The sequence below is a fragment of the Cibotium barometz genome, chromosome 59 (genome assembly GCF_041138505.1).
Source record: "Cibotium barometz isolate CiBa-2024 chromosome 59, ASM4113850v1, whole genome shotgun sequence".
Lineage (NCBI taxonomy): Eukaryota > Viridiplantae > Streptophyta > Polypodiopsida > Cyatheales > Cibotiaceae > Cibotium > Cibotium barometz.
The window spans coordinates 23,386,131-23,401,805 of NC_141104.1; the positions used below are offsets into that span (position 1 = coordinate 23,386,131).

The 15,675-nt window shown below is 42.2% G+C and overlaps 1 protein-coding gene across 1 annotated transcript; it reads left to right on the top strand.

The window, feature by feature from the left end:
• Window positions 1–659: 659 nt before the first annotated feature.
• Window positions 660–12,278, top strand: LOC147605620 (inositol diphosphatase DSP4-like). Its single transcript, XM_086793282.1, has 5 exons — window positions 660–1,100; window positions 10,830–10,923; window positions 11,024–11,081; window positions 11,173–11,216; window positions 11,344–12,278. The coding sequence occupies exons 1-5, from the start codon at window positions 805–807 to the stop codon at window positions 11,614–11,616; spliced, it is 765 nt and encodes a 254-aa protein (XP_086649408.1). The 5' UTR covers window positions 660–804; the 3' UTR covers window positions 11,617–12,278.
• The last annotated feature ends 3,397 nt before the right edge of the window (window positions 12,279–15,675 follow it).

The window sequence follows — 15,675 nt, forward strand, 5'->3', positions numbered from 1 at the left end:
CAAGACTAAGGCTCTTTACACACGAAAAGGGCGCTCGCCTGTCCTACCTGATGGATGGGTGGGATCCCTTACACACCAAGACGTTGGGCGGTTAGTGTATTTAATATATAGCCTGCGGGGGTCCCCCCTCGTTCAGCACATCCATGTTATCGTATTGGTTGAGCACGCTTTTCTGCAGCATGGGGCCCTTGGTTCAGCCCTTGGGTGGGACTCTGTAGTCTTGGACAGGGGAGGTTGGCTGGCCAACTTTTTGTCCAGCCCGCTTTTAGCGGATGCAATGAACTGCGGCCTAGTGGTGGCCAGCTCAGCACACGCCCATCCTGCCCAAGCCGGTGTGGAAAGAGCCTAAGGGCACCCACTTGCAGCTTTACAAGTGGTAAAGTTTCGATGGAGTGTAAGAACTTCAAGTAGTATGAAAGAGCCGCCCACATGCATGTAATTAGCAGTTAATAAAATTAGTGGCATATCATAACGCTAGTTTACGCGCCACGCTTTACTCTTAGGCGAGGAAAAAGCATAGGATACCGGAGTATATTCCCGCCGCCTTGATTGCTTGCCTGGACGGCATCCATGTACACACTTTATGGAATCCGGAATATACTCTCGAATGTTCGAATTGCGTGTGGACTGCGAAAATTATTGTGTGTGTGTGTGAGAGAGAGAGAGAGAGAGAGTGAGTGAGATTTTAACGTCGGTAGAGAGAGAGAGTTTATCGGATTTGTAGCTAGGGTTAGTTGCTTCGACCCCAGAAAATCAGTAACCATTGCAGTTAGACCTTTATCAGCGGAGATTAAATCGATAGCAATGCCTTCTAATGCAGCTAATTCAATAGTTAAGCCCGAATCAGATCATGATAATGGAGAGGAGCGAGCTGGAGAAGTAGTGGATTGTGTTGGAGCTGCAGATCATGCTATTACCGATAACGATGATGATGACGACGACGACGACGACGATTTAATTCAATGTGATTATGACGATGGATTAAGGCTGCTAATCCCTCCCTTCAACTTCTCAATGGTGGATGATGGAGTATACAGATCCGGATACCCACACAAGAACAACCTGCCTTTTCTACAAACGCTTAAGCTGCGCTCGATCGTGTAAGCGCTCTCTCTCTCTCTCTCTCTCTCTCTCTCTCTCTCTGTGGACATTTACATTTAGCAGGTAGAAAAAAAGTGGAAATTAGACAAATTAGATTGCATTATGTGAGTAGTGGAAATTAGACAAATTAGATTGCATTATGTGAGTAGAAATTAGAAATTATGAGTTTTGCAGTTGGAAATTATTTCTTTTGAAATTCGAAAAGTTCTTTGCTCGAATGCAGACTTCATGTGAAGCAGTAGTACATTAATTGACTTTACCTTCGTTGTTGCCTTCATGACTAAAGTTTTTGTGTGTGAGACTTGTAGTGGATAGTGCATATTTTCTTCATCTTATTATGTTGATGAGTAGTTTATAAGGCATGAAAAGCTAGCACTTTCCCTTAAGAGAAAGCCACTACCTAGAAGGGGAAGAATAAACCACCTAGCTCCAATTACTTGAAGCACTGATCACTCCATCTGACTAATGAAATTGTTGAGTTGCTTCTAACGTTTTGGTTCAATGCTTTGCCATGCAACATAAATTTATTTAGGGTCATATTGTAACTTTTAACTTTTATATGCCCCATGCACCCTGTAGTGTCTCTACAACCATTTGAGAAATGAGACATTGACTTTGTTGGACCAATTAGTCTAGTTGCTTAAGGAATTCAAGCGCGATTTCTGTTGTACCAAATGGGTTGAGACTTGTGCTACCACAAACGCTGATACTAGGGCAATGGCCGAATTCTTTTATGAAAGTGTAATTACTAGATTTGGGTGTCCAATCAAACTAGTAAGCGATAGAAGAACTCACTTCATTAATGATGTAATCAAGTTCTTGCCGAGTGAGTTTATGGTATTGTACCACAAATCCTCACCCTACTATCCTCAAGCCAATGGCCAGGCTGAGAGCACCAATAAGATTATCTATGCTATCTTGACCAAGACAGTCGAAATCTCATGCCAATGACTAGGAACAGAAGTTACTAGTTGCAGAGTCATCTACGCACTACACCTTTAAACTTGACATACAGAACAAATGCCGTCATATCCATGGAATTCTTAGTACCAAGCTTAAGAATTGCCATCAGAGGAAGGTTGATGGAAAATGTCCTGACTGACCGTCGATTATTTAAACTTGAAAGCTTAGAAGAAGCTAGACTACGCGCCGTCTATGGAATGATAGTCAAAAAGTTGAGTCGCAAGGAGTGGTTCGATTAAAAGCTCAAAGAAGAAGATATTGAAGTCGAGGACATGGTTCTTATATACAATATAAAGAACCAAAAGCACAAGCTAAAGTATAAAGGGATGGGACCGTCCCTTGTGTGCGAACTCACCCCACAAGGATCCACATGCATTGAAACATTTGACGGTGTGAAAATGAAAAGATCCTTCAACGGTAGCAAAGTTAGATGTTATTATGGTCCATTAACCTTGAATGCCTTCAAGGCCATTCATTAGAAGAAAGAGGAAAAATTAAATGAAGATGCACTAAAATGTGAGGCCCAGTGAGAACTTGGGGAGTTCACCTCAAAAAATTTAGTGTACCAAGTGCGATCAAAAGGAGGGGTATTTTAATTCAAAATTTGGAAAAAAATTAATAGGATTACAATATTAGGAGGGGTATTTTAATTCAATTTCAAAAAAAAATAGTTAAGGGGTTTTTTAAATGCCTCTTGAATGCACATGATACATATGATTTTTTAGAAGTGCACCCCTCGAGAGCGAGAAGCTAAGGCTAGATAAGAAAAGTTGCACAACCATTACATTTTTATTAACATGGAAGAGGAGGACTGGTGGAAGGTGAAGCCTCCGCTAGACTCTGACTAGGTAGTAGGCGTGACCACAAAAATGGCCTAGAACACAAGCTCACAGTTGTCAACACGGGTGCTAGCCATCACTTAATGTCCCACACGACAGTGTGCGTTGTAACAACCGTTTGTTGACATCCACAACAAAAGTGAGAGTAGGAGTAAATGCATTCAAAACCTTATGCATAGGTTCATTCATTTTTATGTTTCACATTGGAAATACCCCTTGGGAGGGAAGTTCTATGTTATGCTTACAGGTACCATGAGTGAAGAAGTGCTTCTTGGACGAGGATGGATGGAGCATAATCGATGCCAAATAGAGTGCTAGGCACTGGATAGGTAATTGTCTTAATGACAAACAACAAGCCCATTTCTTGTCAAGCTTCAATACCAAAAAACCATTCTCCCATATCAAAGAACCGCTCCAAACCATCGAACATCCCAAAAGTACCCCATACTCTAGCCAAGCCACTTAAAAAGAGGCCTATTCTATACTGGGCCATGGGGTAAGTGACCAAGCTCCATTAAAAGTCTTGCCTAAGCAGGATCAACCTTCACCATCGAGTACCCCCCGACACAAGTGGCTTGGCAAAAAACTAACCCATCTAATACCAATACTGCTAACATTTCTAACCTTGTAAAATTTGGATAGCGAATTAAAACCGTTCTCCCATCAAAGAACCGCTCCAAACCATCGAACTTCCCAAAGGTATCCCACACTCTAGCCAAGTGACTTAAAAAGAGACCTATTCTATACTTGACCATAGGGGTAAGTGACCAAGCTCCATTAAAAGCCTCGCCTACGCAAGATCAACCTTCACCATCGAGTACCCCTTGATACAAGTGGCCTTGCCAAAAACTAACCCATCTAACACCAACGCTACTAACATTTCTAACCCTGCAAAATTTGAATTGCCAATGCCACACACCAGTCCCTCCAGTAATACCTATGTTTTCATAATAAGAGTGACAAATGGTGGGCACCAAAAGTAATGCTCCAAGCACAAGGTTACTATGAAGGGCAAAGGAAACTCTGGGTACCCAAGAGGAAGGTCTAGCATAGTCATTGCCACACCACCAACCGGATTAAGTAGCAAAACACTGAACCCTAACGCCAAACCAAAAACATGACTCATCAAAAAGAAGTTGTTACGCTGGACAAAAACAACTTTGGCTACCCAAAGTAGCGGAGTCAAAACCAATCTGTTGAATAAGACAACCTCGACAAAAATGCGCTATCCAAAGATGGTGGGTACACTCTTCTTGAGGCCCATGGGTATTATGAAGGTAACATAAGCATTTGGGTCCCTAAAGTCACACCAACGTTTCCCCTAACCTCTTCAGTCATAACAAAAAGAACTAAGGAGAGATGGCAATGGCAACCCAAAGCTACCAACACAACGAAAACCCCATGTGCAACCCTAGCAAAGGGTAAGGTAAAATTTGACCAATTTATGGAGCTCCATGACCATCTCCAAACACACCATAAACAATATTTTATTTCCACTTTGAAGCGAGAAGCCTAAATTGAAGGCCCAGAACCACCCATTTCCCTACCACAGTTGTCTTGTCTCTCAACCCTCGCTAAATGGGCCTAAGATAGGTACCCCGCCCTTGCAACCAGCAGATGAAGAGGGATACCAATCAGAAAAGCTAATGAAAAATATCAAAGAAAGCAAAAAAAAGGATCGAGGAAAGTAGTTTGAGATGGGCAAGAAGAAAGCAGAAAGAGAAGAAAGTAGAGGGATGGAGACTTGTGAAGGAGATTTCGCAAAAGGAAGCCAATACTATTTATGTAAAAAGGTTCTCCAATCACTAGCCCTCTAGGCACATCTTAGGATGGGGGGGGCATGGTGGGCGAAAACCTAGTCCATGATGGTACAATTCCATCGCCCTAATTGCTAATGATTAGAACACCATCAATAAAGGTACTTCTCATTAAACACGTCCCAACACCACCGAACCTGCATATACACTAAGGGTTTGATTTTTTTAAAGAAACCTATTTAACATGTGTACGCACATTCACATTTGTGCACGTACATTCATATCTGTGTACGCATGTTTCCATGTTCACATCTGCGCACGTAAGTTTTCATGTTCACATCTGTGCACATACGTTCTCCTCCGTGCAAGTACATTTCTATGTTCACATCTCTGCACGTACGTTCAGACATGAGAATGTATGTATGCTGTTCTGCGTATGCACGTTCTCAAGAATGGTGTGCGAACATATGCACCCACTTGCATACGTATGTTTCCAAGTAAAAACTATATAAACAGGGGGTCCTCTCATTTTCCACTATTCACTCTCGAGCTAGCCAAACTCCTACCAATTTTTTCCAGAATCCTCCCCGCCTCCAAGCCCTCTACCTCCATTGTCATCATGGAACTATAGCAAGGACATCAAAGACCTCCTTGGATATAGTTGTGTTCTCACCCACCAAGAAGAGGAAGGCCACAAAGGTAGCCAAGCTCTTAAGAACACCAGGTAGCCTGACACCACTGACTTCTCCCCACCACTAGGAGTTGAGTAGCTCTAGGAAGTCGGAGGCCACATGATCCTCCAGAGGAGAATCCAATCATCCAGTTCGAGAAGAAGGTGGAGCACAAGCTCACCTATCACACACATGAGTGCTACCGAGTTGCCAAAAGACCAGCAATCATGAAACACCTAGCAAGACTTGGACTTTGTGGGCTTGCCACTCTTTAGGCTTGGGGATCAAACCTCACCACTTGCTTTGGATTCATTTTCTCTTATGACACCCACCTTAGTACTGGCATGGTCTACATTCTACAAGTCTTGACTTAACCTTGGCCCTCACTGTGGATATTGTCCGAGAAGCCTTGCGCCTGCTACCTCGAGCTATAGAGCCTAGTCGACCAGTTATGATCAAGGACACCATGAGAGGCCCATTCAACAAGGACGGGGTCAAGAATATTTCTCAACTTGACATACTTACCCTGAACAGCCCCACTAGGGTTCGGCCACCTTGAGAAAGCCTCTTCTTGTATAGCATCCCCCATAGGTCCCTCCCTTGAAGACTCTCCTAGTGTCACTATTTAGCCGCCCATTTGGTCCATCTTCATTTCTGGTGCCACTTCTATGGGATTGTCACTCCATAGAGTGGCTAGATTTGTGCCATGTTCCCATGAGGCCAAGCCCCGGTGTCTCATGTGAAAGAGCTAGCTACTTTGTGTCACATGGATGGGAGTCAATCTTGTGTCACCCGTGTGTGACCAAGATTGTGTCATATGGACAGGAGCCTGTATTGTGCCACCCGTGTATGACCAAGGACGGTATCTTGTCCATGGAATTGTCACTCCATGGAAGGATCCGTGTTTGTACCGCGTCTTGCCTATGGAATTGTCACTCCATGGAAGGACCCGTGTTTGTACCGCGTCTTGCCTATGGGATTCTTTCCATATAGGAAGGCCAGAATTTTCACATTCTTTCACCAGATTCGTGCCTGACTAGAATGTTTTGTACAAGTTTCATGAAAGGGAGATTTTGTCCATTACATGTGCATATGCATCTATCTTTGCATGTCTGAAACTATTTTCGCGTGACTCGTATTTGTGTATTTGCGTACTATGAAGTGTCACTTACTGAGCGGAGACGCCTGCCACCCAGTGAGCCGTGAAACTTGCCCTGTCTTCTCACATGTTTTGTTACATGTGAATAGGTGGTAAGTATAGTGTATTCATTTATTTTAAGGTGTTATTCTAACCTTTGTATTTATAAGGCTATGTATTCACACTCATTAAAATTATTGGCCATGGGCAATAATAAATGTGGGTGTCCAAAACCCATTTGAAGAAATTCGTGTATGTGCCATAAAGAACACATATTAGGCTGGATGGGGGCCATGTAAGGTGAAGACGTGGAGGCAAGAGCCTTGGCTAGCCCGACGCTCTCTCTCTGCTGCTGCCAACGTGCTGAAGCAAAGCTCAGACGCTCTCCCTCGTGGTCGACGTGCTGAAACAGAACGTGTGCACTATCTCTCTCTTCCAGTCGATTAAAGGAAGGTTACCCGATTCCCTCTTTATCGAGTGAATTGAAGCATTCAACTTACTCTATCTCACTCTGCGGTGGACTGCAGTAAGATCCAACTTGCTCTCTCTCTCTCAGCCCTTGTGCAACAGGGTTACTGCTCCGTACAGCTACTCGAATCTGACTATACTTGATCTGTACCAGCCTCCTGTAGGCTGCACTGTACTACTTCACATGGGACGGCAATAGTTCACACTGTGGAAACAGGTTTTTCTACTCTTATCTAGCAAGATTTTTGGTGCAAATTAAATCTCTCTACTTTGTTTTGCAGAGCTTCTTTTTCAAATGTTTCTTCTCTCTCTCTCTCTCTCTCTCTCTCTCTCTCTCTCTCTCTCTCTCTCTCTCTCTCTCTCTCTCTCTCTCTCTCTCTCTCCGGGATTCTATGAGAACCTATGTCCGTGTGCTTGTCCTGATAGCTTTCAAGTTTTGAGAGCTAGTGAAGGTTAGTGGGCCTGGGAATTTGAGAGCAAAGCTTTCATTTGGAGTACCAGGTTTTCCTCCCTCCGTGGTGAATCACCTTACGAGGTGTTAGTACGAGCGTGCCCGTTGGTGCATGGTCCCATAAGACTAGTGTAGTGCGGGTGCTTAGCCTAGTGAAGGTGGGAGACTGCTTGTGATACGATCTTCATCAATAAATGGTTTTGTTATTGACAACATCTATGGTATTCGATTCATTTGTATTCACTCCATGTATGGAGAAATCTGGCTCATAAGCCCGTGAAACTTGTAATCATCAAATACTCCAAGAAATACAACTTGTATTGCGGGAGGGCCTTTCTGGTCCGAGTGGTGGTGTCAAGTTGTGTTTGTTATTTTCAGATTTGTGGATGATTGTTAATTGTCAAGGTTAAGTTATTTGAGCTTGTGTGCTTGTTTTTCGATTATGGTTGGTCTCCCTTATAACCTTTACTCAGGTATTACGGACAACCATTGCACGCTCTCAAGACAAGCAATAAGAGGGTTGCCAACAAGCATAGAAGTGACATGCAAGTCAAGGAAGGTGATTGGGTATTGCTGAAATTAGAGAAAGCTAGGCTTCGGAAGAGGCCAAGACATGAGGGATTATACCCTAAGCTTTCTACTCAGTATTATGGACCCTTCAAGGTGATTGAGAAGATCAATGAAGTGGCTTATTGGCTTGCTTTACCTAGTCATTGGAAGATTCACAATGCCTTTCACACGAGTCTTTTGCGGAAGTATGTGGGGCCACATCCTAACGAGCCTATCACAGAAGGTCCGTCCGAGGTTGATGAGCTTGAGGAGATTCTCCAGCTAGAGCACATTGTGTTTCACAAGGAGAGAAAGCTACCAGCTGGAAAGCTTTCCAGGAGATACCTTGTAAAGTTTAAGAATTATTTACCCATTGATGCTGAGTGGGTAGATGAGGATTACTTTGTTGATTACCCGCAACTTTTGCAAGCGTATCTTGAGGCTTTTCAGTTGAGGTCAATTGTTTAGAAGCTTTTCAGTTGAGGTCAATTGTTTAGAAGCTGGGGGGGATGTCACCATTTAGCCACCCATTTGGTCCATTTCCATTTTTGGTGCCACTTCTATGGGACTATCACTCCATAAAGTGGCCAGATTTGTGAACACATCTCACCTCATTCTTGGCCAATAAAATCACCGCTCTAACTCCTCAAAAGTTGAGTTCATGCCTCTGGTGGGTGCCCAAAGCCCATTTGAAGAAATTCGTGTATGTGCCATAAAGAACACACACATATTAGGCTGTATGGGGGCCACGTAAGGTGAACACGTGGAGGCAAGAGCCTTGGCCAGCCTGACGCTCTCCCTCTACTACTGAAGTGCTAAAGCAAAGCCCGGACGCTCTCCCTCGTGATCGGTGTGCTAAAACGGAACCCATACACTCTCTCTCTCTTCCAGCTGACTGAAGGAAGGTACTTAATTCCCTCTTCATCCAGTGGACTGAAGCATTCAACTTGCTCTCTCTCTCTCTCTCTATGGTGGACTGCAGCAAGACCCGACTTACTCTCTCTCTCTCTCTCTCTCTCAGCCCTTGTGCAATAGGGTTACTGCTCCATAGTACATGTAATTGTACCTGATCTGTACCAACATGTAGGTTGCACCGTACTACTCCACGTGGGATGGCAACAGTTCATAGTGTGGAAATAGGTTTTTCTACTCTTATTTAGCAAGATTTTTTGTGCAAATTAAATCTCTCTACTTTGTTTTGCAGAGCTTCTTTTGCAAATGTTTCTTCTCTCTCTCTCTCTCTCTCTCTCTCTCTCTCTCTCTCTCTCTCTCTCTCTCTCTCTCTCTCTCTCTCTCTTCGGGATTCTATGAGATCCTATGTCCCTATGCTTGCCCTGATTGTGCTTTCAAGTTTTGAGAGCCAGTGAAGTGGGCTGGGAATTTGGGAGCAAAGCTTTCATTTGGAGTACCAGGATTTCCTCCCTCCGCAGTGAATCACCCTGCAACGTGTTAGTACGAGCGTGCGTGCTGGTGCAGGGTCCCGGAAGACTAGTGTAATGCGGGTGCTTACCCCAGTGAAGGTGGGAGACTACGTGACACGATCTTCATCAACAACTGGTTTCATCAGACAACATCTATGGTATTCGATTCATTTGTATTCACTCTCCGTGTATGGAGGAATCTGGCTCATAAGCCCGTGAAACTTGTAATCATCTCCAAGAAATACAACTTGTATTGAGGGGGGGGTCGGCCCTTTCTGGCGCCGTGGTGGTGTCAAGTTGTGTTTTGTTATTTTCAGATTCGTGGATGATTATAATGTACATTAATTATCAAGGTTAAGTTATCTGAGCTTGTGCACTTGTTTTTCGATTGTGGTTCCCGTGGGGAGCAATTGCACCTAGACCCAAGAAGCAAAGGCTAGATTAAGAGAGAGTTGCCACAAATGCCTTCACATGATGGACACACACACCCATAAGTATCGTAGTAGCTGGCACAAGTGGTAGCCAGGACCCCAAAGAGCCCCCACAGATCATTTCCTAGGGCTGAGGTAGTATAGGGAAGTCTTAGGCATGCAGTTCATTTCGAAGGTAGTAGATTCTCCAGTACACAAGAGGTGCAGAATATTACAGAGACACACAGGTGGAAAAGCTTCTCCTAGGCCCTCTCCCAAGCCATACTAAACTCTCAAGGTCACGTTTCGGATTTTCTCGCCGCGTTTTTCGCTATGATCCAAAACGTTGCTGGGCACATGTCCGACTTCACGACATGCCAAAAGGAGTAGGTGGATGCAGCCTAGCAAGCATGCCTCCTTGGGGCATGTGACTGGAAACTCAAAGGAACACCGCCATTGCCTTAAATGAAGGCCTACAAGTGCAAGTCCTTGAAGCTGAGTCCCGAATCACTCGTCTGCAACAACGAGAGTTGGAGGTACTACACACCGAAGTTGAGGGGGCTAGAGCAAGCAGAGGGCAAACACAGGAGGAACTCACCCTTGTCTACAACAGTACTCCAAAGGGTTGACACCATGACATGCAATAGGAAATTGAGAGAAATTTCATAAGAAAAGGGTACAATTTGTAGGTGTATAGAATTGTGAGACCTTAAATAGAAAGGATATGGGTGAATGCATGCAAATAGAAAAGGCAAGCAGGGTCATCGTTTCATTGACTTCTTCAAGCATTAATCATTACATACTAAAATGAAACCTTAGAAAAACACTCTTATGCTTGAAAAACTCACAGAATATATTTAATAGAAATGAAAAAAAAATTGGTGCCCTAGGCCTTAAATTTTCATTAGATTTTTTAATGCAAATGCTTGGATTCTTGCTTTATCGAAACTTCATGAGTGCGTGTATGTATATATACATTCATCCATAGACGCACGCACGCCCTTACGCACGTGCATAATAATTATTTGTGTGTAGCTATAATTGTTGCATTATTTTTGCAGTTATCTCTGCCCCGAACCTTATCCCGACCTTCTTGTGGAGTTTTTGAAGCAGCATAATATTCAACTTTTCCATCACGGCATAGAAGGAACAAAGGTAATTAGACTGCGTTTCTCTGCACACGAAGGACTACTGTTTATAAATTTATTTTTGCTTTGGCATATGAATATAAGTTATACTTGGTCCATGATGGCAGGAACCCTTTGTAAACATTCCTGACAACGTCATTCGAGAAGCTCTGAAAGTTGTCCTCGGTAGGGGTGGTGTAATCCCTAATTAGCTGAATTATGTTTACAAGTCATTAAAGGTGAATGTAATACATTTCATGTGCTATACTGGTTGCAGATAAAAGAAACCGTCCTGTCCTAATTCACTGCAGGAAAGGAAAGGTATTCATGTGCTGTTGTGTACTAAACATGCTTGATTCTTACCACAAATAGATAATAATCTCTTAATTTAAAACTAAGAAGAAGTTAATGCTTAATTCTTATCTAAACTGGGGTAATTTGTGTGCAGCATCGCACGGGGTGTCTGGTTGGTTGTCTTCGGAAAGTGCAGAGCTTTGCTTTGACGCCCATATTTGATGAGTATCAGCGCTTTGCTGGGACAAAATCAAGGGTTTCTGACCAGCAATTCATTGAGCTGTTTGATGTGTCCGGCTACAAAAGGCCAGTTTGTGGCACAAGGCATCCTTGCAACTACCATGAGTGTAAGAAACCTCACCTTGTTAAGCTTCATCCAACCACACATAATAATACCTTACCACCACCAGGGCAAGGCTTACCCTAACCTTCAATTTCAAGGCCATAAACTAGCTTGACCTTCAAAAATATATATATATGTTTATCTAAAACTTCCAAAATAGTGGCCTTGTTTTGTAACCCTATTTTAAAAGAGGCCTTCTCTAGAAAGTTTTAAGGGCTTTGATGCCCTCTGAAGGCTTCAAAATTCAGCACTGCCTACCACCACAAAGGTTCTTCTCTCTAATTGAAGATAGAGAGAAGCTAGATAAAGCCCTTCCCATGAATCTTCACCACTCATTGCTTTTGGATGAGAACCATCTCTATCCCCCTCCCCCTCCCCTGAGCCCTTTATCCATGGACACGTGTTCTCACGTGCAACTTGGCTTGTTCTATCATCATGGCTTAGGAGCCAATGAGCAAGTCATATACTGATTAAATACATGTCTTTTTTTCCTCTCTCTTTTTTTGAGAGAGTAATTATATTTATGTAATTGCAAGAGTTCTAAACTTGAACTTGTAGCCAGCTAAAGAAAACATGAACACATTTTGTATGCCATGCTTCTAGAAGGTCAAGTCAAACCTTAGGATTGGTACATCAATCATTAGCATACATTCAATCATATAACTACTCTTGTATTTTTGAAAGAGTTACCTTTGATTAGAGAATTGTCTTATTGGCTCAACTTGAATTGAACTCTTAGCAAGATACTTATCATTGTCGCTTCATTTCAAAAACATACCAAAGAGGATGTATTGTGACATCTACATTTAATCGTAGAAGTTTTGGTCCTTTCATAATAACAATTTATTGTTGTACAACGATGGTTTGTTTCGCCATTTTTTGCAATTCATCCATTTCCCTCTCTCTCTCTCTCTCTCTCTCTCTCTCACACACACACACACACACACACACACACACACACATCAATATGTGACACAATACATACTATAAAGACCATGTCACTCACACTGATTACATTTGGGGTCTACCAACAGAAAAAAGACAATACTTATCCAGAAGTAAATATGTGTGGTTTTTGTGTTCACTTTTATGCTTGGGTTTAGGCTAAAATTTATGAATCTCCTTAATGAGAGCTCTTCTCGCATGATAGAATCCCCACTTGCCTTCAAAGGTCAAGGATGTGGAGCATCTTGATACACATATTCAACACCCAACAATGGAGCTCAAAGGCCTCGTCTCTTATGAAGCTCACCCTAGAGATAGTAGATGGCACATCATCTAGCACCTCGAATGCCCAATACTACTAGATTTGTTGCTAATTAACCTCACAAGATTCTATGAAAGAGAGGTTGTAGCACAACGGTTCCACTAAAGGGGTATGCGTTTTTGGTCGGTGAGGTCTATGATAGGGTGGTATATACGTTTGAATTTATATTAATTTAAGTTTTATTGGGTCAATTTAACACCTTTGCATACTCATGGACTTTGTACATAACGTCAGTTAAATTATTCGACACAGGGTAAGAAGTGTGGTCGAAACCATGTGTATTAGATCATTACTAAACATTCATTAAATGTGTTGCACTACATGATTTTTTTAAATCATAACTTTCCTTGATGGGTAGAAGCATGATGATGTTTATCAATATGTAGTGAGATTTTTAGGACATTTCATAGATATTCAACTTGTGGGATGCCAAATGCCTTGCTATATCAACTGCAAGCACTACTTGCCCCAGTAGGACCAAGCATAACTGTTAAACCAAGAGCAAACATTACAATCCCTAGCACAATCTTTTTTTTTTCTTACCAATAAATGTAAATTTGCTAGGTTAATCTAGGTATTCAAAAGTTTAATTTAGAGTACATGAAAAAGCTACCTATCATAGCTCTAACTATCACATTCAACTACCGTGTTAATGACCAATATCATCTAATTGCAAGTGGGTTACAAACTTGGGATGCATCATGCCATCTAACCATATGTTTAGATGATAATATGAATGAGAAACAAAAACCATCTTAGTCCTTTACTAAGTAACCCAAGATACTAATCTAATTCACAAAGAGCAACCTTTATTAATCATATGTCAATTGATAAGCTTAGTGTAGCATTGTTGGGGATTTATCAATAGTTGAGCTTAATGTAGCATTGTTAGAAATCGGAATCAAAATTTATGCAAGATATTCTCATATGTATCCTTGTAGATAATTAGTGCAGTATGTAATCTTCATCAAAATGATGCTAGTACATTAAGTATGTAATCTTCATCAAAATGATGCTTGTACTTAATGTCATCAATTGAGGCATAGGCTAACATTATATTATATGCATTATATGTGCAATGAGATAACCACTATTAATTCATGCCATCATCTCAAATGCCTTCATAATATCAACTACAAGCACTACTTGCCCCATTAGGACCAAGCACAATCGTCAAACCAAGCGTAAACATTACAATCCCTAGCACAAAAGACTACCCAAATCAATCAAGTGTTGATTGAGGAACTTGTGGAAAATATGTTAGAATTGGGTTGCGACCAATGCATTGTGGTGGAATGCATGAGGAGCCAAGGAACTCATGGAGTAATCCTAAGGGGGCTTGGATGGAGCTCTATATATAGCATAGTGGGCATGGCTCTTAGGTATCTTCTCCACCCAAGTTTTTGTGTGGACATGAGGAGGGCAGCTCTAACGATGGGGATTGCTGCCTTCCTGCGATTGTTCGTTGTGGTCTGGTGGTAACCTCTAGGGATTTGATCATGGTATCAAAGCGCTAGGCGCTCGATCCTGGTAAAACTTCCGCTCCTTGAGATCTTCCTCCAAGAGATGGTGAGAGGTGGCTATCGCTAGCGCTCGATCCTGGTAAAACTTTCGCTCCTTGAGATCTTCCTCCAAGAGATGGTGAGAGGTGGCTATTGACAGTGATGAGAATCCATTGCAAAGGCCTAGCAAAGGATGCAGAACTAGTGACCTTTGAGGAGAAGTTCATGTGAAAAACGTAGGCCAGATTCATTCGAGGGATAAACGAGCCATTGGACACTTAAGTGAAAAATGCCAAACCAGTCTCAATGGCAGAAGCTGTCAGAATGGCAAAGGACTTTGCCAAAGCATTTATTGTTAAGGTCCCGCCGAAGCGTGCCAAACAATTTGGAATCTTTTGCAAAACATCATTTATTATCAAAAGTTTTTGATATATACATAGAGCGTCTCTGCTCCAAATGTCACCGCCTCAATCACGTACGCATAAAAAGGCGATACTACGATGGAGACATGCTATGATATACACGATTCATCACTGATAATGGTGCTATATTTCTTCTCCTAGGAATAAAGCGGCTAAGAAGTCTAAAAATACGACAAGAAATTTTAAAATTCCGGGGTGAGTGATTATAGAGTTGTACATAATGAATAACTCCTAGCCTTATCAAGATCATGGCTAGCGAGATATTCTGATTGAGTCTTTGTCGTTGATTGGTATTGACGTTAATACTTCGCCCTCCAGAGAACCACATATGCTGACGTCGCTCTACTGGATCAAGAAAGTATAGATCCTCAAAGTGACGAGCGAGTCTCACTCTGCTTTCTCAAGTTGTAGTGGAGTTGATGAGATTTTTGAAGGTAAAGGCGATCATATCTTCCTGACTCTGGGAGAGTCCAGGAATGCTAGACAGATTTGGGGTATCCATCTAAAAATCTAGTTCAATTTATGAGTTGTCAATTTATGAAGTTCATTTCAAATAAAATCTTAACAAGTGAAAACATTAGTTCCCAGATTTACTTTAAATTTTAGGCAATTTCTGCTGCTGTTTCGTAAGTTTACAACAGTGCTCTGATACCAGCTCTGTGAGACCCCATTGCCTCCGCGCACCGGATTTCTGATTGCTAGAGCGGAAGTAGCTTCCTCTTGCGCAGGGTAGGGTTTCCCACTCGGGGCCTCGCCCTCGAATGTCCGGACGCGAGACTACACTAGTGATCATTCCGAAACCGAAACCGGGAAAATTTTCCTTGCCCAAAAAACGGGGACAATTCCACCTTTTTTATTTTTTTAACAAAATTTCTAACGGGGTCAAGAGACTAAACTATCCTTCACCTGATTAAGCCAGATAGAAGGAAAACCATCACTGACTTAATTTGAA

Bases quoted from the DNA above. Each gene is read 5' to 3' on its own strand.
- LOC147605620 (XM_086793282.1), top strand. From the start codon at position 805: ATGCCTTCTAATGCAGCTAATTCAATAGTTAAGCCCGAATCAGATCAT. The intron at 10,924-11,023 runs GTAATTAGACTG...CCATGATGGCAG, and splicing joins ACGGCATAGAAGGAACAAAG to GAACCCTTTGTAAACATTCC. The intron at 11,082-11,172 runs GTAGGGGTGGTG...TACTGGTTGCAG, and splicing joins AGCTCTGAAAGTTGTCCTCG to ATAAAAGAAACCGTCCTGTC.